Source organism: Hibiscus syriacus, unplaced genomic scaffold, assembly GCF_006381635.1.
Source record: "Hibiscus syriacus cultivar Baekdansim isolate YM2019G1 unplaced genomic scaffold, ASM638163v2 tig00000340_pilon, whole genome shotgun sequence".
NCBI lineage: Eukaryota > Viridiplantae > Streptophyta > Magnoliopsida > Malvales > Malvaceae > Hibiscus > Hibiscus syriacus.
Window position 1 is genome coordinate 11,902,552 of NW_024061783.1, and position 25,137 is coordinate 11,927,688.

At 37.5% G+C, this 25,137-nt stretch overlaps 1 protein-coding gene across 1 annotated transcript; it reads left to right on the plus strand.

Annotated features, from left to right (window-relative positions):
* Window positions 1-8,748: 8,748 nt before the first annotated feature.
* LOC120199967 lies at window positions 8,749-15,392 on the plus strand (the record flags this gene model as incomplete). Its single annotated transcript, XM_039200923.1, is given in 4 exon segments — window positions 8,749-9,321; window positions 10,435-11,106; window positions 12,035-12,319; window positions 12,321-15,392. Coding segments are annotated over 4 exon segments (4,602 nt in total), but the record flags the coding sequence as incomplete, so codon positions are not given.
* Between the last annotated feature and the right edge of the window lie 9,745 nt (window positions 15,393-25,137).

A 25,137-nucleotide genomic window follows, 5' to 3' on the forward strand; every position in this document is an offset into this window, starting at 1 on the left:
ACATTGAAGAAGTAGTTGAACATAAACATAAGAGTCATACAAAAATTGAAAGTGAAACTATTGTTGCTATTCCAGAAAATCCTGAATATATAGCTTATGAGAGTGAAACTTCTGAAAGTCTGTTTGAGGATAGTGAGAATGATAGCTGATGGTGAAGATGAAATTTGTGATGTGCCTATGAGAGTTGATAAGGATATACATGGATTTACTGTAGGCAATGAAGGTGGGGAATAAATAGTGAAGATGACAGTAAGGGTTCAGATTCATTGCACAATGCAAGTGACTCTGAAACATGTGCAATGAATCTGAAACAGAGGGCCATAGGAGAAGGTGACATGAGTTTAATACTAGGGTTGACTTAGAAAATCCCCAGTTTAGGAAAGACATGTTATTTTCTAACCAAAAAGTCATTATAGAAACAGTGAGACTGTAACATCCCAATCATCGGGTTAGTGACCAGAATGTATGAATTTTAAACTCAGTGGTTAAATTAGAATTGTTTGATAAATTCAAGGATTTATGGTGGAATTTTTGTGTAGGGCTTGAAAGCAATTTTGGATTAGTGGAAAGGGAGTTATGGTATTTTATTGTTAAAGGATAATTATCTCCTTTATTAAGGGATACACACGTGGATAGGGGAAAGTCTGGAACCCATTTCTTGTTCTCTTTTTTGTGTCGTGAACTCCACCATCAAAGGTAAGTTTTGTAAATTTGTTGGTTCCTTCAATTTTTGGGTTGGTATTGAAAGGTTGGGTTTTATATAAGCTTAAAGAAAGCTTGTATAGGATTAAAACAACAAAATGAGTGAATTAGAAGTGGATTTGTAAAATGGGTTTTGAAATGAATATTTGATATGATGTAGTTTTTGGAGTTTTAGTGATGAATTTGACTTGTCAATAAGCAAAATAAAAAATTAGGAGTAATAGAAATGATTAAGAACTTGGTTGAAAACATTATATGATTTGTAGATGTAAGAGTTTTAGTGAGATTTTATATGTTTAAGAGTAGTAAATGAAGACAAGTTGGTTTGGATGTATAAGGTTGAGTTTGAAGGCTTAATGAGGGATAAAAGTAAGAGATTTAGTAAGTTTTGGTTGATTTTCGAAATGGAAATATCAATTATGGGAATGGAGTATCGGTACTGGAAGAATAGTATCGATACTTCAAGGCAAAATTAGTGGAAATTTGAAGGGTGGTATCTGTACTGGTTGAAGAGGGTATCGATACTGAGTTGGGAGTATCAATAATAAGGGTATAATATCAATACCATTTTCAAGATAAATTTCTAGAACGTCAGAATGGTATAAGTATCGTAGGGGGTATCGATACCATTGAAGGGAAGTATTGGTACTATAGTGGTAGTACCGATACTACTAAACATGAAATGAGAATTTGAGTGTTTCTTTCAGCTTAAGTTATTATGATTGGATATAAGTGGCTCGAAGTATGATATTGATTTTCGATTGTTTTGTGTAGTGGTTGAACATAATCAACTTCCGGTCAGCTCGACATTATAAGTTTCAATCAAAAGTATTAAGGGCTTCTTTAGGACTTCAGTGAGGCAAATGTGAATACAAATTCTCGATTTTGTATTATAATTGAGGAAGGCTAGCGATAAGCCAACTTCAGTGTTTTCGATCAAAAACCTTTCAATTTCTTTTATCTTATATTTTACAATGTTTTATTTAAATTATATTATATAAGATATATTTTATGTCTATGGGTATATGATTATGGAAATGTGATCTTTGAACATGTGTATCTGAAAAGACCTAATGTAAAAGTGCATATGTGAATAAGAGATACTTTGAATAATGAATGAAAAATAATTATGTGGTTAAAAGCCCAAGGTATATATGTGAGGATTACATGTATAGTTGGCATGCCAAGAGTCGAGGGTTTTATGTGGTCATTTGGGATAATTATGTGGCACTTCGTTGCAAACCTATGTGGTCATTTGGGATAATTATGTGGCACTTCGGTGTAAACCTATGTGGTCCCTTCGGGACAATTATGTTGCACTTCGGTACAAATTATGAGCTGTGGTGAAAGCATTAGTACACAACCTCAATGTACTCAAATACCTAGAGTTCTCAATAGTATACTTGGGCATTTGGAAATAAAGCTATACAAAATGAATAATATACATAAGTCTATCTTTTTTATATGGAAAATAATTTGGAATTCCTTGTTTCACTAAAATATCTAAATATTTCATCTGTAGAGTTTAGTACTCTTTAGTTTTGCCTCACTAAGTCATCGACTTAGCGTGTGATTTCCTTATGCGTAGGTTTGAAGAAATCTGAAGATTGATTCATTGAGGATAGCATACCCCATGAAGATCAGATCAAGACAAATTAAATGTATGTGTAGATGTTTAATTTGTCTGGGGCCTTTACCATTTTCAAATGAAAGCAGTTCTGGAGAGTTAAAACCAGAAATAAACGTGAGAAGGCAGTTAACAAAAAGTGAGAGCCATTATTGGTAGTTAAGGAGCACGATACTGGGGTAAGGAAAAACTGTAAAGGGTTCAGTTTTTGGGAATTAACCACCAGAGGAATAAATCAAAGGATTACACACAGAAAAAAGGGGGGGATCAAAAAAAGGAAAGGGATCAAAAAAAAAAGAAAACAGAGCAGAGAAATTACACAGAAAAATAGAGTTAGAGAGCATTAGGAGGGGAGGGTAGACCATCTTTTTACTACACGATAGAACAAAAAAAGGAAAACAGAAAAAAAATCATCCTCAGTCATTCGACATCAAGATTGAACAAACCAAACAGAGCAGGAAACAAAACAATTAAACAGAAAAAAAAACACAGTAAAAATCATCCTCAGTCATCGACATCACAATTGAAGAGGGAGGAATTTGATCGTTACTACCTGAGTTCGAGGCCTCCATTGCATGAGATTTGCCGCCGGTTTCGTTTGGCTTTGAAGGAGTACCCTACCACTTAAAGGTAATACTTTTAATGTTCAGCCGAGGGTTTTGTTAAGTGTCAAGGGTTGTATTTTCGGGGCTAGGTTGGGATATAAGGCTAGATGGTGTCCTGTTGGCTATTTAGGTAAATCTTACACGGATTTAGACCCTCGTCGGAGCTTCTAGGTGGTGGTCGTTCATTTTGGTCGAGGGCTAGAGAAAGAGAAGACATGGTGATTTGGGTTCTTCAAGGTGGTAGCGTAGTTTGTTTTGAGTAGGGGTTTTCACTTCTATTTCTTTAGAAACCTTGACTCTTCGTTGGAGCGGCTATAGGGAAGAGGCCATGGTGGCCTTGTGTGGTCGCTGGTTTGAAGAAGCAGAGGGCAAAGGAGAAGAGAGATATGCGGCTGGTAGAGATGAAGTTAGGTTTAGTTTTCATATGAAATTACATATATATTAGCGAATTAAAACGGTGTCGTTTAGGGGATTTAGGGTTTTCTGTTTCTGCGTGGTTTATTCTTAATCTGGGTCATCTAGATTTTCAATTTCATGTAGTTTCGTCCCTAAATCAATTTTTTCATATTTCTAATTTTGTCTCTTTATTTTACTTGTATTTAATTTCAGTCCTAAATGGTATTGTATTTAGTTTCTGCTTGTTTATACATTTGACTTATACTTTTACGCACTTCATATTTTAGTCCTCAGGCTGTTTTCTTTGGGTTTCTGTTCGTGTCCTCTAGGTTTATGTATTTCCTTTTTCGTCCTAGATTAGGTTGTCTTTAATTCTATTTTGTTTTTACATTTAAGCTGTAATTTTGTGAATTTGTATTTTAATCCCGGAGCAAAGTTTTTTTTGGGTTGTGTATGAATTTCCGTATTTAACCTTTAGTTTTATTTCTTGTGTATTTTAGTCTTTTGAGCATGACTTGTTGTTGTTTTATAATTTCATTTTTTCTTATTACTCGTTTTTATATAGGTTCGTTCTGGCCTTAGATGTTCATAGTTTCCTTTTTTAATAGTAATGCCTATATTTTTTTAAAATAGTTGATTTTAGCCATTACATTGCTTTCTTTAGTTTGTATGTGATTTATCTTGGTTGTATTTTGGTGTGTTAATCACGATTGTGGCATGTTATTAAATTAATTGGTCTAGGAAGTGTTTATGTAAGCATGTTTGATCATACATATATAATTAGATGCCATTAATTTTTACATGACATACATTTTTTTGCATAGTTTGTATGATAGTCTCATTTGCATAACTCGACATATTACATAATTGGATTAAGGGTAATATATTTTTAATTTAAAATTGTTGAAGTGGGCAGTCATAACTGATTTGAGGTCCGCTTTTAATGATTTTAAAATAAAAGTGTATCCCGAAAGTGAAACAAAAAAATTGATTTGTCACCTAAAATTTGGGAACGAGAGAAAAAGAAATGTTCGTTTATTTAAATATATCGAGAAAAGGTTGTTATAACTTTTAAGATCTGGTCTCGATATTTGTAAATAATCGAACATTCTTTATCTTTCTAAACTGACTCGGTAATTTTAATTTAATTTATTTGAGTGCTTTTGAATGTTTTTTTTTTAATTTTACATCATTGTTTTATTGGATCAAAAATCAAAATAAATCCGAATTTGTAAAGTTCATTGCAAAGACGTTAATTAATCGATTAGGTACCGATTTAGGGCGTTGTGGGGGTGCTAATCCTTCCCCACACGTAATCGACTCCCGAACTCATTTTTTTGGTAACGCAGACCTCAATTTGTTGTTTTAATTAAAATTAATTTTTACTTAAAATGACGAAACATTTTTTGGTGTCCAATCACACCCTAATCAATGATTGGTGGCGACTCTTTGAACTATATTTTTTCGATCGTAAAGGAAATCTGAATTTTTTTCGAAACGAGAGATTTTCAAATTACATTTGTTTTTAAATTAAAACTCAATTGAAAGAGGTAAATTAAAAATTAATGTGGCTTTTAAATCTCACCTTTTTTCACCTATCAAGAAAAAATCGTTTCGACAGCTTGGCGACTCTGCTGGGGACCTTTTTTTTTAGAGAGTCAAGCCGATAGTCGATTAATTAATTGTCTTTGCAATTGAAAATTACAAATTCGTTTTAATTTTATTTTTGATCCCTTGTTTGGTTTTTAATAAGTTTTGTTTGTATTTTGATTTCTTTAATTTAATTTGATTGACAATTAAATAGTTGTACTGATCTGTTTGCTAATGATTTCAGAATAATTGTGTGTTTTAGGAATTGATTTTGAGTGTTTTTATTGTTTGTTTTTTTTTTCGATTTTCCTCACACACTGCACAGCTGCATTGTCATAACATGAGCTAAAACCCCGCTCCGTCCTATTTAAGTAGGAGTGAGAGACTATACCCTCGTGTGGTTTTCACCTCCGCATGGGATAGTGGATCGCTCCTGGAGCTCACGCCTTATGGTCCTCGTGATGGTAATCACCTCCGCATGGACATAAGGAGGTGTGTTCCCTCGAAATTGAACTCGATCCCCTAAAGCCTGTGATGGGCCAGGATTGAGGGTTCGGCAGCCCAAGGGGGCACCGACAAGGACAATTCGAGAACCTATTACTTTAGAACCTAACCCAGCATATAGTGAACGTAGAGCCTGAACTTAGGTTGAACCAAACCCGAACCTTAAGAATCCCGTGAGGAGGGTACACAAGGAAAAGCTTTTTTGAGTCATTTATTTTCGTTTTTTTCCGAATAAATGCATGCGAACTAGATATCATGCGGTTAGGTTTGTTTTTAAATAAGCATGCGAATTAGATATCATGCGGTTAGGATTTCTTTTTGTGAATAACAAAGCATGGGGGTAGATATCATGTTGGGTACGATCTGATAAAGCATGATTGGGTAGCCAGCATGTGTGGGTAGGATTTTTGAATAAATTATTATCCCGACTTAATGGCTTTATGTTTACTAACCGATCTTTTGTTATCTTTGCCTTGTTTTTTTTATGTTTTGCATTGCACGATCCATTACATGGTGTTGATTTGGGGTCGATGTCCATATAGAAGGCCAGTAATATGGAACGAACGGTTCAGAGAGAGGTTGAGGACAATGCAGATATTTTGAGGTGGTCGGAACAGTCCCAATTGACCAATGGAGACAGCGTGATGCCTGGATATGTGTCAGAGTTATTTGGTTACACTCACATCAACGTACGCCAGAATGATCTGAGTGAGCTAAGAGAGATATGGGGAAGATGGGAAGCAGCCGATAAGGAGATGTTTTATCAGTTGTACGGCGATATTCCTTATCTTCTGGATGTTTCTATTGACCGAAATTTGTTTAGAGCATTGGCGCAGTTCTGGAATCCGGCTTATAGCTGTTTCACATTTGGTAGGGTGGACCTGACACCAACAATAGAGGAATATCAAGCTTTGGTCCGTTGTTCGAGGTCACAGATGGATAGAGTATATACCAAGCTGCCAGTCACTCCTTCATTTAAGAAGAAATTACTATTGATGACCGGAATGAGTGAAGATTGGGTAATCAGAAACATTAAGAAGAAGGGAGAGAGTGAGTGCATCTCTTGGACTGCTCTGAAAGAAGTAATTGCTCATCATCCTGATAAGAGAAAGAAGTTCGACTTGTTTGCTTTAGGGATTTATGGGCTCGTTATTTTTCCAAAAGTGTTAGGATATGTAGACATATCAGTTGTTGATCTGTTTGAAAGATTAGACAAGCGCGTGGATCCTGTTCCAGCTATTCTAGCTGAGACATTCCGGTCTTTGAGTTCTTGTAGGCGCGAGGGAGAAGGACGCTTTATAGGATGTGCGCCTTTGCTGCTAGTATGGATTCTGAGTCATTTCAAACATGTTGAAAGAGCACCAGGACGAGTATTTCTAGACGGTTTCTCACCTTTGAAGGATTTTCTTGCTAAAGAGTGGCCTGGGGGTTTTACTGAAGAAAAATGGATGGTCATCTTCAAGGATATCAGAGATGGAGATATTTTGTGGCGAGCTTCGTGGAATACCTCTTCGGATATACTTTACCGATGTGGAGAGCGAGATTGGGTTCCTTTGCCAGGTATATGGGGTTCTGTTGGGTATGCACCGCTACTAGTTTCCAGACAGTATGGATCGAGGCAGTTCATTCCAGCCACGTGGGACTTGGTAGGGTCGGATTTTGCATTCAAAGGAGATCAGTATAAGGGTAAAGTTAAAGGGGTTGCTGAGGCTTGGAAGCAAACTCGTCGTGTGAATCTGTTCACTTATGATCTCGAGTTATCTCAAGAGTACGAGCAGTGGAGAAGCGGTCGAGTAAATGACAATATCCCGATGGTGAATCCTGAAAATATTCAGCCAGTGGAGGAACAGTTGAGAGTGGTGCCATCTCCATTAGAGTTAGCCAAGCGCGATTTCGAAGCAGAACGAAGACAATGGAGAATGACTTTGCAGAAGCTAGAAGATGAAATGTATCAAAAAGGATTGGAGATTGACATTCAGAAGAGTAGAGCAGACCGAATTGAAAAAGTAGAGAAGCAACTTCGGCTAGACTTTGACGATCTTCGGTCAACTTATCAGCGAATGGTAAAAGCTCAGACCGGTTCTAGCTCGAGTAAGTCTGTTGAATTGAGGCAAGAGGTGGCGAGCCTCAAAAGAGTAGCTGGAGATAATCAAGAAGAGCTCAAGCAAAGCAGGCACCAAGTTAAGATTTTATCGAAGGAAAATGATTCTTTAGAGCAGCGGTTACAAAAGAGTCAAGCCCAGAATGAAAAGTTGAAAGGGAAAATTTCAAGTTTAGAGACTGCATTACGACGATACCAAAACAAGGAAGGTAGCTCGAGCCAGGGGGAGGTTGAAAGTCTGAAAAAACAAGTGAGCGAGCTTGAAGCCATGGTTCAAGATTTTCAGAGGCAAGCAAGTGAGCTATCGATAGTTCCCTATGAGGGGGATATACAGTGGCGTTTTTGGTGGGAGCGAGCTCAGGCGAGAGTTAAGCAAATAGAGGATTTTATTGCTTGTTACCTAAACCACGCGCGGGGAATAGCTCAATATTTGGTCATTCTATCTGAGGAAGCTGCTGATGTGACTGAAGAACTGGATCCCGAGGCTGAAGAAAACCAGAAGATCGTGGAGTTGCTAGCACACGTACAAGAAATAGGAGAGATGGTGCAGATTTATTTGTGATATGTTTCAACTTTGTACTTGAACGTCGTTCTAATATAAAGAGTTGTTCTAAGGAGTCGTTCCAAGATCAACACCCTGCATTTTGCATATGCATTTTTTTTAATGCATTTAATTTTTGCATCGCATTTTATTCATTCATAATCATATGTTTCATACTCATTAATGAATATCAGCGATAACAAAATGACTCTGTGACAGAGTAATACTGGAAAATCCCAAGTATATCTACAAAACCAGGAAGAAAGTTATGGAAGACAAACTTGCCCAAATTGAGAAGGCTCAGTCGGAGTTACAAGATAATATCAAGAAAATGCAAGAAGATATGATGAATGCCCAAAAGGAGATGTTTGCCAAGTTTGCGAGTATGTTGGAAGGAAGAAATCCAGAACATAGGAAAAGCCCTATGCCAGAAGGTGTAACTGAAGACCCACTTCATCATCCAGGGTTAATCCCAGAACAATCTCAGAATGTTCAAGTGACCCCTGTTCACGGTGGGAAGGTGCACATTAATCCAGTCGGTGCTTCTGTTAACGTACAGCCTGGATCTAGTTCGTATCAGGAAGAACATCAATATCATCAAGTTCCGGACCTTGATGAAGAAGCCAAGAAGGACCAAAACAATCTGTTGGAAGAGAAATGGAAGCAGTTAGAAAGAGAGGTCAGAGCCATGAAGGAAGATACTAGTGTCTATGGATTTGACGCAAAGGAGTTAAGTCTAGTTCCTGATCTGGTCTTGCCTCCAAAGTTTAAAGTTCCTGACTTCGAAAAGTTTGATGGTACCAGGTGCCCCTCTGCACATATCACAATGTTTTGTAGGAAGATGACCGGATACATAGGGGACGATCAATTGTTGATACACTGCTTTCAGGAAAGCTTAACTGGCTCGGCAATCCGATGGTATAACCAGCTGAGTAGAGCTAATATTAAATCGTGGAAAGACTTGGCTAAGTCCTTTCTTGAGCAATACAAACATGTGAAGGATGTTAGGCCCAACAGGATGATGTTGCAAGGAATGGAAAAGAAGTCTAACAAGAGTTTTAGACAATATGCTCAAAGATGGAGAGATGTAGCAGTGCAAGTCTACCCGCCATTGGAAGAGGAAGAAACAAATATGCTTTTTGTCAACACCTTAAAGGCTCCTTTTTTCTCGCATCTTATCTATAATCCTTATCGAAGTTTTGCTGATGTAGTTACGGCGGGAGAAATGATTGAAATGGCTGTTAAGAGTGGGAAGCTCGAGGGAGGAGAGTCTAGTAAGAGACCACCAACGAGGAAAAAGGAAAACGAAGTCAGTAATGTGAGGCAGTACGATTCTAATAACATTACTGTTTCCCGTCCTCAAAGAGCAGGGTCATCAACACAAAATGACAATAGACAAGGGGCAAGGGATCAGAGGAGAGAGAGGCCTCAATTTGATCCAATTCCGATGACTTATAAGGAATTGTTTCAGATTTTGTATGATCGACATGTGGTTTCGCCGTATCACGTGACACCAATGCAACCTCCTTTTCCCAAATGGTATGATGCTAGTGCTCAATGTGAGTACCATGCAGGGAACCCTGGACATTCCATTGAGAATTGTACTGCTTTTAAGAAGGTTATCCAAGCTTTGAGAACGAGGAATGTCATCAACTTTGGTGACAGTGAGCAGCCAAATATAGCTCAGAATCCGTTGCCAAGCCATGCAGGGGCAGGAGTTAATGCGATTACTGAAGAGAAAGGAAAGAGAATTGTAAGGAATGTTGGTGAGGTGGTATCACCCATGAGTTGGGTGTGGTGCCAGATGGTCAAGGTAGGATTGTTGAAACCCAGTTTGATGGGTGAACAGTTTAACAGTGGAGAGGTGTGTCAGTATCATAACAGTGAGGGACACAATATTCAGCAATGTCCTGACTTCCTATCTTTGGTACAAGACATGATGGACAGTAAAGAAATTGAGTTCTTTAGAGAGATTGCTGAAGAAGAGGAAGTGGAAGTTTGCGCTTCCGAAGGATCGTCTAAAGGGGTATACAATGCCAGTTGTCCTCTAATTATTACACCCAAAAATCGAGTTGTTGAGAAGGTAGCCCCGAAAGTAGTTATTACACCTCCATCTCCATTCCCATATCGGGATAATAAACAAGTGCCTTGGAGATATGATTGTCAGATGGGAGATGTAACAAAAGAGAATGAGGAAGTAGATGAGGTGGGACGCTTTACTAGAAGTGGTAGGTGTTATTCTCTTAATCCACCTAAAGAGTCTGAGAAGAAGGTTGTAGTTGATAAGGGGAAAAAAGTTGATGTGCAGATAGAAGAGGATAAGCCTGTTATCAATGAACCAGTAACCGAGAGTGAAGCGGTAGAATTTTTAAAGTTTCTGAAGCACAGTGAGTACAGTGTTGTGGAACAGTTACACAAGTTGCCTGCCCGCATTTCTGTTTTATCATTACTTTTGAGTTCAGAGGCCCACAGGAATGCTCTGTTAAAGGTTTTGAACCAGACTTTTGTTCCGAAAGAGTTACCCATTGAAAAGTTGGATCGGTTAGTTTCTAATATACAAGCTGATAATTTTTTATCTTTTTCTGAGGATGAGATCCCTTCTGGGATGATTGGTAGTCAGAAGGCTTTGCACATCACAGTTAAATGTAAAGGGCATGTGTTGTCCCGGGTCTTGGTTGATAATGGTTCAGCTTTGAATGTGATGCCCTTAGTGACTCTAAAGAAGCTTCCATTAGATAGTACACTTATGAGAACCTGTCAAAGTGTGGTTCGAGCTTTCGATGGGACTAAAAGAGAAGTGTTGGGCAAAATTGATGTTCCTCTGAATATTGGTCCAGCAACTTATGAAGTGGAATTTCTCGTAATGGACATTATGCCTACATACAATTGTTTGTTGGGAAGGCCTTGGATTCATCAGGCCGGTGCAGTTCCATCCACATTACACCAGAGACTGAAATTTGTGATTGATGGAAGGTTGGTATGTATTCATGCTGAAGAGGATATTATTGCTTCTGTTTCTACTACTGCTCCGTACATTGAAGTGGATGAGCAAGCGGTCGAGTGTTCTTTCAGATCATTGGAGTTTGTCAATGCTACGTTTGTGGCCGAAGGCAAGAAGATACCAAAGCCTCGATTGTCAAACTGTACCAAGATGGGGCTTAAATTGACTCTTGGAAGAGGAGCAAAAGTTGGAAAGGGTTTAGGCCGACAGTTGCAAGGACCGGTGAATCCCATATGCCTTATTACTAAAAAAGATCGATTTGGTTTGGGATATCAGCCAACTTCGAGGGATAAGATGAGGGGAATTAAGAAGGGCCAAGAAATCAGAAAGGCCAGATTGGCTGGTGAAGACCTTAGCTGGGAACCCATGACCTTCCCGCCGTTGAGTAGCATTTTCATGTCTGGGGGGCATATGTTTCAAGGGAATTCAAGGAATACTGAGACGATGGTTGAGAATGCCTTGGGAGATTTAGGCATTAATGTTATAACTGATGATGAATCCGAGGAGATGAGAGCTATGGGCATTTATCCTGTACCACCGGGCTTTGTGTTGAACAATTGGACCGCGGAAGAACTGCCTGTAGTTTACAAATCTGTTACAGAGTAATGCACTGGAACTTTCTCCCTGTTGTTCATACCCTGGGGAAATAGGTGATTTTATGTAAAGGGTTAAGCTGTTTGTTTTTTCTTGCTTTCAATAAAAGATGCATTCTGTTAGTTCCAAATGGCAAACATTTTCCCATGCATTTCATTCATTCTTTGTTGTATATATGTATGTATTTATTTCTTTCTATTTATTTATATGGGAAAAGATCCTCCCATATGTATATATGTATATATATCTTCTCTTTCATTATTTTTTCAGGAGCTCAGATATCAATAATATGAATGCCAATGACTCTGACCCGGAGATTGATTTCGAGAAGCCTATATGTCAAGGGGAAATCGAAGATTGTGATGATGATGAGAGATGTGAACTACCTTCTGAATTGCTGAAAATGGTGGAGAATGAAGATAAGCAGATTCTGCCTCATAAAGAGTCTACTGAGATTTTGAATTTGGGGACAGATGAAGATAAGAGAGAAATAAAGATTGGTACCACTCTGTCAGTTGGAGGTCGACAAGGTTTGATAGAACTGCTTCAAGAATACAAGGATGTGTTTGCTTGGTCATACGAAGATATGCCAGGTTTGGATACAGAATTGGTTGTTCACAAACTACCAATAAAACCTGAATGTAAACCGGTACAACAAAAAACTGAGAAGAATGAGACCTGAGATGCTGCTCAAGATTAAAGAGGAAGTGAAAAAACAATTTGATGCCAGGTTTCTTAAAGTGGCCAAATATCCTGAATGGGTAGCTAATATTGTCCCAGTACCGAAGAAGGATGGGAAAGTTCGAATGTGTGTTGACTACAGGGATCTCAACCGAGCTAGTCCAAAAGATAATTTTCCTTTGCCACATATAGACACTCTAGTGGATAATACTGCTGTAAATTCTTTGTTCTCTTTTATGGATGGTTTCTCTGGCTATAATCAAATTAAGATGAACCCTGAAGATATGGAAAAAATGACATTTGTTACCATGTGGGGAACGTTTTGCTATAAAGTAATGCCGTTTGGACTGAAGAATGCAGGGGCAACATATCAAAGGGCCATGGTGACGTTATTTCACGACATGATGCATAAAGAGATAGAAGTTTATGTCGATGATATGATAGTCAAAGCCAAGACAGAGGAAGAACATATCGGGAATTTGAGAAAGCTATTTAAAAGACTAAGAAGATGCCAACTAAAACTCAACCCAAATAAATGTACTTTTGGGGTGACATCTGGGAAGCTGTTGGGATTTGTAGTGAGCCGAAAAGGAATTGAAATAGACCCAGATAAAGTAAAGGCTATTCAAAACTTGCCACCCCCACAAACACAAAAAGAAGTCAGAGGATTTTTGGGGAGATTAAATTATATAGCTCGGTTTATTTCACAGCTGACAGAAAAGTGTGATCCCATATTCCGCCTTCTTCGTAAGAATAACTCAGGGGAATGGAGTGAAGATTGTCAAAAAGCTTTTGAAACAGTGAAGAGATATTTGTCGAGCACTCCAATCTTAGCGCCACCCATCTCAGGCAAACCCTTGATTCTTTATTTGTCAGTTTATGAAAATTCAATGGGGTGTGTGCTGGGGCAACGTGACCAAACTGAGAAGAAAGAAAGGGCTATTTATTATCTCAGCAAGAAGTTCACTGAATGTGAGACAAGATACTCACCCATTGAAAAGTTGTGTTGTGCTTTAGTATGGGCTACCCGAAGGCTTAGGCAATATATGTTGTATCATACTACTTGGCTTATATCCAAGCTTGATCCCTTGAAATATCTAATGGGTGTGCCTGCATTATCTGGAAGATTAGCTCGTTGGCAGATCTTATTGTCCGAGTTTGACATCCAGTATGTAAACCAGACGACAATTAAAGGAAGTGCTATAGCGGAATTCATTGCAAGCAGGGCTTCGGAAGAATATGAGTCGTTGAGTTTTGATTTCCCAGATGAAGATTTAATGGCTATTTCGGTAGAAGAAGCAGTGGCATCCACTAGCAAATATTGGAAGTTGAACTTCGATGGTGCTTCAAATGCATTGGGACATGGAATCGGGGCAATTTTGGTCTCACCAGAAGGAGAGCATTATCCTTTCACAAGTCGGCTTAATTTTGATTGTACAAACAATATGGCCGAGTATGAAGCTTGTGTTCTGGGTCTTAGAGCTGCTGTTGAACGCAAAGTAAAAATGCTCAAAGTGTATGGTGATTCAGCTTTGATAATATACCAGCTCAGAGGAGAATGGGAGACAAAAGATCCCAAGCTTGTAGAATACCGTAAGTTGGTTATGGAGCTTGTTGAAGAATTTGAAGAAATAACTTTCAATTACCTCCCCAGAGAAGAGAATCAAATGGCAGATGCCTTAGCCACACTGGCAGCAGCGTTTAAGATGAACGAGCATTCAAATATGATGCCCATTGAAATGAAGGCTTATGAGTATCCAGCCCATTGTTTTAATATTGAAGAAGAAGAAGATGGAAACCCCTGGTATTATGATATCTTGCAATATATAAGGTATCAGAGTTATCCAGAACAGGCTACTGAGAATGATAAGAGAACCATTAGAAGAATGGCATCAGGGTATGTGCTTGATGGTGAGACTCTGTACAAGAAAAGTCTGGATCAGGTCTTGTTAAGATGTGTGGACGCGAAAGAAGCCAAATTGATTCTTGAAGAAGTGCATGAGGGAATATGTGGTACCCATGCTAATGGGCATGTTATGGCTAGGCAGATTATGAGATTTGGGTATTATTGGTCAACTATGGAAACAGACTGTATCAATTATGCCCGAAAATGTCACAAATGTCAGATTTATGGAGATAGGATACATACTCCTCCTCATCCGTTGCATGTAATGACAGCTCCGTGGCCATTCTCAATGTGGGGCATGGATGTTATTGGACAAATTTCGCCCAAAGCTTCAAATGGTCATCGCTTCATTCTGGTAGCCATAGATTATTTCACCAAGTGGGTAGAAGCGGCTTCTTATGCAAATGTTACCCAGTCTACAATATGCAAATTTTTGAAGAAGGAGATCATTTGTAGATATGGTTTGCCCGAGAGGATTATCTCCGATAATGCGTTGAATTTAAATAATAAGATGATGGATTCGGTCTGTAAACAGTTCAAAATAAAGCATCATAATTCCACCACTTATCGCCCAAAGATGAATGGGGCAGTAGAGGCGGCCAATAAGAACATCAAAAGGCTCATAGAGAAAATGACTGAGACCTATAAGGATTGGCATGAGAAGTTGCCATTTGCTCTGTTTGCTTATCGAACTTCAGTACGAACTTCAACTAGAGCAACTCCGTTTTCTCTGGTATATGGGATGGAGGCTGTCTTACCTATTGAGGTGGAAATTCCCTCACTTCGGATTTTGTCAGAGGTAAAGCTTGATGAGGCAGAATGGGTCCAAGCTAGGTATGACCAGTTGAATTTGATTGAAGAAAAGAGATTGAAAGCTATTTGTCATGGTCAGATGTACCAAAAACGTATGATACGGGCACATGGTAAGAAAGTTCACCTTCGAGAATTCCATGAGGGAGATTTGGTGCTTAAAAGGATTTTGCCTATTCAGAAGGATTTCAGAGGAAAATGGATGCCCAATTGGGAAGGACCTTATGTTGTCAAGAAGGCCTTTTCTGGGGGAGCTCTAGTCCTAACTGAAATGGACGGATCAGAATTACCATATCCAGTGAATTCCGATGCTGTTAAGAGATATTTTGCTTGAAGAAGAAATAAAAGAGAAAAAAAATGAGAAAATGAGAAAAAAGAAAAATGATGGAAAAAACGAAAAGGAAAAAAGAAGAAAAAATGGAAAAGGGAAGAAAAAATAAAAATGAAAAGAGAAAAATGGAAAAAGAGAAATAAAAGGAGGGTTCAAGATGAAAACCCGAAAAGGGCGTCTTGGAACCAAAGGAGGTCTCAAGTTGAAAACTCGCAAAGGGCGACTTGAGTTGAATTTGAAATTCAGAATTCGTGCATGGTGGAAGGTTCTGAATTAATTTTGGAAGTGAAAAGAGCTCCTGATATGGATAGTAACAATGACAGTTGGTGATCAGGGATGAGACTAAAGATTAATGAGTCTCGATTGAAATAACTAAGAGAAATTGAATGCATATGAGATTCAATAATGGTTTAGGGCATCCAATGATAGAGATTTGGGAGTTTAGAAGTAGCTTCATACTCGTAAGCATCACAATTTTGGAGATCCTTTTGACAGAAGCTACATTCGAGACATTCTAACGGCGTGCCAGTTCAAAAGCATTTGCATTATTGATATTTGAAGATGCCTACTCTTTTGTTCTTTTACTGTTTCCAGTTAAAAGTTTGCCATTTTGTTGCCTAAAATTCTCTGTATTTATATAAATAAAGAGATGTCTTTTCTTGATAATTTCCCTTTTGCAAACATCTTATTTTGAAAGGTTAAAACATATGGCTTAACTTGAAGTACATGAGATCATTTTGTATTATTGTGCAAAAGGTTTTGGAAAATGCAGGTATTCTGAAGTTGACAATGGTTTAAACATGTAAGCTTGTGTGGCCATGGGAGATTAAAATCCTCAAATTCAAAGAAAATCTCAGCCATTAAAAGATGACCCAATGAGGTTACCATTAATCAAGAAGTTGGTCATGGATACTGGTGGGTTTCAAGAAAAAAAGGAGTCAAGGTCATGTTAAGCCGAGAGATATGGGATTGAGATTGTCAACTGGGGTGAACTGGTCAAACGTTCTGTGCCCAAGATGAAGCTGAGTTCCATCGAGATCAAAAGAGATAGAGTTCTTTCAAAGAAGAAAATGTATCAAATAGCATATTTGCATACATTTAGGCATGAATAAGATCATGGCATTCATAATTGCATGATGACTTAAGCATTTGCAGGTTTCCCAATGACAGTTGGAGATTGAAGAGTTTGAAGCATCGAGATGAAGATAACTGGTTTGACCCTTGAAGCAAATCATCTATAAGCCTTCACGAAAGAGTAGTGAAGCAAATTCGTTCGTTGAAGATTGAGTCCTATACTCTCTGAATGAATAGGGAGCGGACAAGTTTGTTGAAGATTGAGTCCTATACTCCCTGAAAGAATAGGGAGCGGACAAGTTTGTTGAAGATTGAGTCCTATACTCTCTGAATGAATAGGGAGCGGACAAGTTCGTTGAAGATTGAGTCCTATACTCTCTGAATGAATAGGGAGCGGACAAGTTTATTGAAGATTGTTCGAGTTCTATACTCCCTGAACGGATAGGGAGCGGACCCGTTTTATGAAGGTTGTTCGAGTTCTATACTCCCTGAACGGATAGGGAGCGGACCCGTTTTATGAAGATTGTTCGAGTTCTATACTCTCTGAAGGAATAGAGAGCGGACCCGTTTATTGAAGATTGTTCGAGTTCTATACTCCCTGAACGGATAGGGAGCGGACCCATTTTATGAAGATTGTTCGAGTTCTATACTCCCTGAACGGATAGGGAGCGGACCCGTTTTATGAAGATTGTTCGAGTTCTATACTCTATGAAGGAATAGAGAGCGGACCCGTTTTTATGAAGATTGTTCGAGTTCTATACTCTCTGAAGGAATAGAGAGCGGACCCGTTTTATTGAAGATTATTCAAGTCTTATACTCTCTGAATGAATAGAGAGCAGACACATTTTATGAAGATTGTTCGAGTCTTATACTTCCTGAAGGAATAGGGAGCAGGCTCGTCATTTGAAGATGTTTCAAGTCTCATTTATCCTGACGTAACGTTCTCATGACCAGACAAATTCGATCATCTTTTGATCTTTGCCCTATTCTTGTTATACAACAATGAGCAAAGAGGGGCAGCTGTAGATGTTTAATTTGTCTGGGGCCTTTACCATTTTCAAATGAAAGCAGTTCTGGAGAGTTAAAACCAGAAATAAACGTGAGAAGGCAGTTAACAAAAAGTGAGAGCCATTATTGGTAGTTAAGGAGCACGATACTGGGGTAAGGAAAAACTGTAAAGGGTTCAGTTTTTGGGAATTAACCACCAGAGGAATAAATCAAAGGATTACACACAGAAAAAAGGGGGGATCAAAAAAAGGAAAGGGATCAAAAAAAAAAAAGAAAACAGAGCAGAGAAATTACACAGACAAATAGAGTTAGAGAGCATTAGGAGGGGAGGGTAGACCATCTTTTTACTACACGATAGAACAAAAAAAGGAAAACAGAAAAAAAATCATCCTCAGTCATTCGACATCAAGATTGAACAAACCAAACAGAGCAGGAAACAAAACAATTAAACAGAAAAAAAAACACAGTAAAAATCATCCTCAGTCATCGACATCACAATTGAAGAGGGAGGAATTTGATCGTTACTACCTGAGTTCGAGGCCTCCATTGCATGAGATTTGCCGCCGGTTTCGTTTGGCTTTGAAGGAGTACCCTACCACTTAAAGGTAATACTTTTAATGTTCAGCCGAGGGTTTTGTTAAGTGTCAAGGGTTGTATTTTCGGGGCTAGGTTGGGATATAAGGCTAGATGGTGTCCTGTTGGCTATTTAGGTAAATCTTACACTGATTTAGACCCTCGTCGGAGCTTCTAGGTGGTGGTCGTTCATTTTGGTCGAGGGCTAGAGAAAGAGAAGACATGGTGATTTGGGTTCTTCAAGGTGGTAGCGTAGTTTGTTTTGAGTAGGGGTTTTCACTTCTATTTCTTTAGAAACCTTGACTCTTCGTTGGAGCGGCTATAGGGCAGAGGCCATGGTGGCCTTGTGTGGTCGCTGGTTTGAAGAAGCAGAGGGCAAAGGAGAAGAGAGATATGTGGCTGGTAGAGATGAAGTTAGGTTTAGTTTTCATATGAAATTACATATATATTAGCGAATTAAAACGGTGTCGTTTAGGGGATTTAGGGTTTTCTGTTTCTGCGTGGTTTATTCTTAATCTGGGTCATCTAGATTTTCAATTTCATGTAGTTTCGTCCCTAAATCAATTTTTTCATATTTCTAATTTTGTCTCTTTATTTTACTTGTATTTAATTTCAGTCCTAAATGGTATTGTATTTAGTTTCTGCTGTTTATACATTTGACTTATACTTTTACGCACTTTATATTTTAGTCCTCAGGCTGTTTTCTTTTGGGTTTCTGTTCGTGTCCTCTAGGTTTATGTATTTCCTTTTTCGTCCTAGATTAGGTGTCTTTAATTCTATTTTGTTTTTACATTTAAGCTGTAATTTGTGAATTTGTATTTTAATCCGGAGCAAAGTTTTTTTTGGGTTGTGTATGAATTTCCGTATTTAACCTTTAGTTTTATTTCTTGTGTATTTTAGTCTTTTGAGCATGACTTGTTGTTGTTTTATAATTTCATTTTTTCTTATTACTCGTTTTATATAGGTCGTTCTGGCCTTAGATGTTCATAGTTCCTTTTTTAATAGTAATGCCTATATTTTTTTAAAATAGTTGATTTTAGCCATTACATTGCTTTCTTTAGTTTGTATGTGATTTATCTTGGTTGTATTTTGGTGTGTTAATCACGATTGTGGCATGTTATTAAATTAATTGGTCTAGGAAGTGTTTATGTAAGCATGTTTGATCATATATATAATTAGATGCCATTAATTTTTACATGACATACATTTTTTGCATAGTTTGTATGATAGTCTCATTTGCATAACTCGACATATTATATAATTGGATTAAGGGTAATATATTTTTAATTTAAAATTGTTGAAGTGGGCAGTCATAACTGATTTGAGGTCCGCTTTTAATGATTTTAAAATAAAAGTGTATCCCGAAAGTGAAACAAAAAAATTGATTTGTCACCTAAAATTTGGGAACGAGAGAAAAAGAAATGTTCGTTTATTTAAATATATCGAGAAAAGGTTGTTATAACTTTTAAGATCTGGTATCGATATTTGTAAATAATCGAACATTCTTTATCTTTCTAAACTGACTCGGTAATTTTAATTTAATTTATTTGAGTGCTTTTGAATGTTTTTTTTTTAATTTTACATCATTGTTTTATTGGATCAAAAATCAAAATAAATCCGAATTTGTAAAGTTCATTGCAAAGACGTTAATTAATCGATTAGGTACCGATTTAGGGCGTTGTGGGGGTGCTAATCCTTCCCCACACGTAATCGACTCCCGAACTCATTTTTTTGGTAACGCAGACCTCAATTTGTTGTTTTAATTAAAATTAATTTTTACTTAAAATGACGAAACATTTTTTGGTGCCCAATCACACCCTAATCAATGATTGGTGGCGACTCTTTGAACTATATTTTTTCGATCGTAAAGGAAATCTGAATTTTTTTCGAAACGAGAGATTTTCAAATTATATTTGTTTTTAAATTAAAACTCAATTGAAAGAGGTAAATTAAAAATTAATGTGGCTTTTAAATCTCACCTTTTTTCACCTATCAAGAAAAAATCGTTTCGACAGTATGTTTTTGTTAATTTTGTAAACAGTTAGCATGTACTCTAAGTTTAATTTGAAATTCTCTGATCTATGTTTTGGTAACTTCTACTTTTGTACTTATATAAATTATTGAAACTTTGATGTAAATATGAATGTAAATTTATTATCTTATTATAAATTAAGGGTTTCCACCTTTTATTTATGAGTATAAAATTTAAAATTTTTCCTTAATTATTAATTATCTATGATTAGAAAAGTCAATGTGACACATTGGATTCGTATCCGGGTCTGGTACGAGTTAGAGGTATTACATTTAATGTATCAAAGCTATGGTTTAATTGGTTTTAAGTTCAAAATAAAATCGTTTTGTTTTAAAAAAAATATACATACCATTTTTTAATTAAGTCTTTCTGATCTGATAAGGTGACTAGTATGATATCCTTATTGATATATATTAGTGAATTGATCTTATTAAATGTCATATTTTAAGGGCTCCCGAAGTGAAGCGGGAGATAGAATGGAAGAAAGTAGTAATTCACCTGCCCGAACAGGAAGGGTGAGGAACATGCACAAAAGGGAGTGCTTGTGCAAGATCAGGGGACCTTCTTTCAGATGTTGGATGCGATTCTGACGCGATTCCAACTACCGACTCCTTTTGCTCCTAAGATGAATATTCCTAAGGAGCTGAGAAGCCTAGGAGCGCCTGAATTTAGAGAAGAAGCTGAGGGAGGTCTAGTTATTGTTGATATGTGGCTCAATAACCTTAAGATAATGCTAGAGAATATCCATTGTTCCGAAATAGAGAAACTGGATGGTGTAGTTTTGTTATTGCGAGGTCAAGCTAGAATTTGGTGGTATAATATGATGATGAGAGGTACAAGGGACCAGGTGACATGGTCATTTTTCTTGGAACAATTTAAGAACAAATACATTGGAGATCAGTTTATTCGGCAGACAAATCAAGAATTCATGAGCTTAAATCAAGGGAATCGCACAGTATACGAGTTTGCGTGCGAATTCAACAAGCTGAGTAGATTTGCAATGGAGTTGGTCCCTACTGAGAAAGACTCTTGTGATTGGTTTGTGGAGGGTTTACGGCCTCGATTGAAAGAATTGTTGTTGGTACTTAACCTCTCTTCTTTTCAAGAGATAGTGAATAGAGCTAAAGCACTGTAATGAGTTCAAAATGAGAGGTTTAAGGAGCAAATGACACAATGGAATAAGAGAGCTAGTGCGTCGTCCAATGCCTCCCAATTAAAGAAGTCGAGGTTTGAGTTCTCGACCTCAGACTAGAGCAGAATCCGTAGCATCCTCAGATAGAGGATCAAATCTTGGAAGAGCCAGACAAACTTACTGATTGGAGTCCAGAGTGGATAAGCCAAATCAATGTCAGCAATGTGGGAAACATCATAGTGGTGTACGTCGAAGAGTTTCGGGAGCTTGCTTTAAGTGTGGAGAGGCATGACACATTATTCGAGACTGCCCATTGATGACGGGAGAGCCTGCTCAAATAGAAAGATCCACTGCTGTACCTATGAGAAATATAGGTCAAGGTAGAGGAAACAATCAGTCTGAATCGACCACTCAACCTGAAGTATGTTCCACCACTCGAGTGTACAATCTAAAAACTAATGAAGATTATGATGATCCTGAAATTATTGCAGGTACTTTTTAGATAGCTGGTAAATCTGTTTTAGTTCTGATTGATCCAGGGATCGAATTATTCTTATGTTAGTAGTAAACTGGTGAAAGAATTGAGAATTCCATTAGAACCTATTAGTAGTGAGGTCATTGTGACAAATCCATTAGGACATAGTGCTAGTGTGAAACAAATCTGTCGAGGGTGTCCCATATGGATTCAGGGAATTGAATTCCCTGCTAATCTAATGGAATTACACTTTGACGAGTTTGAGGTTATCCTTGGTATGGATTGTCTTTATCATTATCATGCTAATGTGGATTGTCGATTCAAGCGAGTTATGTTGAAAAGTCTTGATGGATTGGAAGTTAGTGTGGTGAGCAAGAGAATCAATTCCTTCACTAATATGATATCGATGATGTCGACATGGAAATTAATACTTTAAGGATGCCAAACATATATTGCTAATGTAGTCAATTCTAGAGCCAAAGAAAGGAAGCTTGAAGATATTCCGACAGTCAGAGAGTTTCCAGAAGTATTTCCGGAAGAATTACATGGTTTACCTCCAGATAGAGAGGTTGAATTTCAGATTGAAGTGATGTCAGGATCAACACCAATTTCAATAGCTCTTTACAGGATAGCCCTAAAAGAATTGAAAGAGTTAAAGATTCAGTTGCAATAGCTTTTAGATAAAGGATTTATCAGACCTAGTGTGTGTAATGCCCTAAATGTTGAATTAGGGACTTTATTGAAAGGATTTAAGATTTGAGAATTTATTTGATTAAATTATAAAAGATAAGAATGAATTGTGAATAATAGTATAAAGCTAAATTGTAGTAATGAAGGATTAAAGGGACATCTTAGTCAATTGGAATTAGATGAATTTTAAATTCATTCTTTTAAGGTATTAAAGTATAGAGTAAGGGAAAAAGGGGAGAAAACTTGGTCAACTTCATTCTTTCTTCTTTTTTCCCATGAATATTTTCCTCCATAGCTCAAAGGTTATGGAGGAAATATTAGATATTGAACAAAATGGGTTTTTGAGCGATATGTTTAAATAAGAATGTTTATGGATGTTTATTGGTAGATTTTACTTGTCAATGAGATATAAAAGAGATTAGAAGCCTTGGATTGGATTAAAAACTGATGTAAGGCTCTTCTGATGCCTTAACAAATTGATTGTGGATCTAGGAAGGAAGCAAAACAACCTATAAAGTGAATGGCTCAAAACAGAATGGTTAAGGGTGGTAAACGTATGGGTGATTAGGTGGGCTGTTTAATTGAGAGATGGAAGCGGGATATGGTTGATATGGCTATGGTTATGGCGTATGAAACAAAGGGGTGTTTGTGAGGTAGTATCTTAAAGAAGTCTCAAAGAAGAACCAATGTTATAGAGAGCAAAGACCCAGACTTTATATTGCTTCTATAAGGGGTGGTATTAAGTACTTTGACCCACTATCTATAAAGAGATAGGAACCAAAAGTATCAAGGTGAAAGAAAGGGGTTGACGCCACAAGTATTAAAAAATACTTGATAAGTCGATAAAAGTCACCAGGACTTAAGGAAGAGAATAATCTCACTTATATTAATCAAAATGGTCTGATTAAAAATGATGAATGCTTTCCTATTTATAGGAAATGGAGAGACATGGGCGAATAATTACAAGGAGATTCGGCCAGCCTTGTGCCTTCCTATAGAGACATAATTTAATGCTAAATAGAGATGACGGTTCAGGTTAAATGCAGGGTAATAACCCTTGGCCGAATAGTTCTTGTGTCACTTCATGTTGGCGCCAATTTGGATGGTAGTTGATGCTTGGCCGAATATGGAGAGAACTCTTCATTTTGGCACCTAAATGAACCACATGCAAGGCACATGGGGGCTAATCACATACAAAACACATGGCTTGGCCGAATAGGGAGAGAACTCTTCATCTTGGCGCCTAAATGATCCACATGCAAGGCACATGGAGGCTGGTCATATGCAAGGCACATGGGTGTTCTAGGATGCCTTGTGGTGCAGCCTTGTGCATGGAATGATGGCTGGTCATGTGCTTTCTCTTGGGCGTGCATATGTCTCCTTCAAGCTAGCTTGAGTTGTGGAGCTAGCTAGCAAACATGGGCTATTTGTGAACAAGCTTCCTAGCTAAGTCCTTGTGAGCTCCTTAACATTATGTTCAACTACATTCAGCTACCTTTGACATTACTTTTGGCAACTCAGCTCCAAATAGTCCAACTAGCTAAGTTTAGCTAGCCTTAAGCTCCTCCAACTGAATCGAGCTTCCCTTAGTGTTCCATGAGTTGCCTTATACTTTGTAAGATGTTTGTGAGCTGCATATGACTTCCAAATCATTCACCAAGCTACCTCAACGTGCATCATGCTCCAATGTACCTACATGTGCAAGGAAACAAGGTAATTCCATGGTATTGAGCTGATATGATCGAAATACCTTGCTGCCATGTTTGTGAGCTAAGTTTGAAGGTCATGAGCTAATTATATCATCTCAAAATATGTGTAAGATAATGCATGAAGCTTAAGAGCTAATATGAATGCATATGAACTAATGAAATGATTTATAATGATGCTGCCTTGATGTATATATGATAATCATGCTTAATATGATTATAAGACTATCCTAACATGCTTATAACATTGCATATCAATCATAAAGATATGGGTATATGTTTTATGCATGAATATCATATAACATGGTATTCATAAATGATAAATGGAAACATGTAATAATAATATCCTAAGAAATGATATGTAATCATTACATATATTTGAATAATATGAAAAACATGATCAAATAAGCATAGGATGAAAATAATATGATAATTTATACTAACATGTGAATGCATGCTTATGATAGAATAGAATGTATAAATGATATAGTATAAGATAGGGTAATGAAGAAATCCCTTAGAAACAACAATGAAGAGCATCCATGGTGTGTTAAAGTCATGGAGAAAGTTGGAGCTAGTTTGGATCGTATTATCCTCCCCTTCTTTTAGGCGATTTGTCCTCAAATTGAAGTAGTTTCTCATTGAAGACCTTCTTGATGTAGGAAGAATTGAATCCTTATATTTTCCTCCAATAAATGATTCACACAATATGTTCAACCTCTTGGCTTCAAATCTGGTAACTTCACATTCTTTGATGGGAGGACACAATGTTTGGGAACCATCACATGTCCTTTGAACAGGAGCGACAAATCCCTTCACGAACCAACTTGATCCTTTTTCTTTATTCTTTGAATCATCATAATGCTTGGAAAGGACCTCTATATCTTCATTTCCTCCTTTTAATTCACCATGCTTGTTGGTGAAAATGTTTGTCTCTTGGTTGGAGTCATTACGTCGCTTGGTGAAGATAAGTGTTCTTTGAATGACTCCTTGGGGCTGATTTAAATCATCATGTCCTTTCGCCATTGTGCCTCTCCAAATTATTGCCTTGAAGGTTG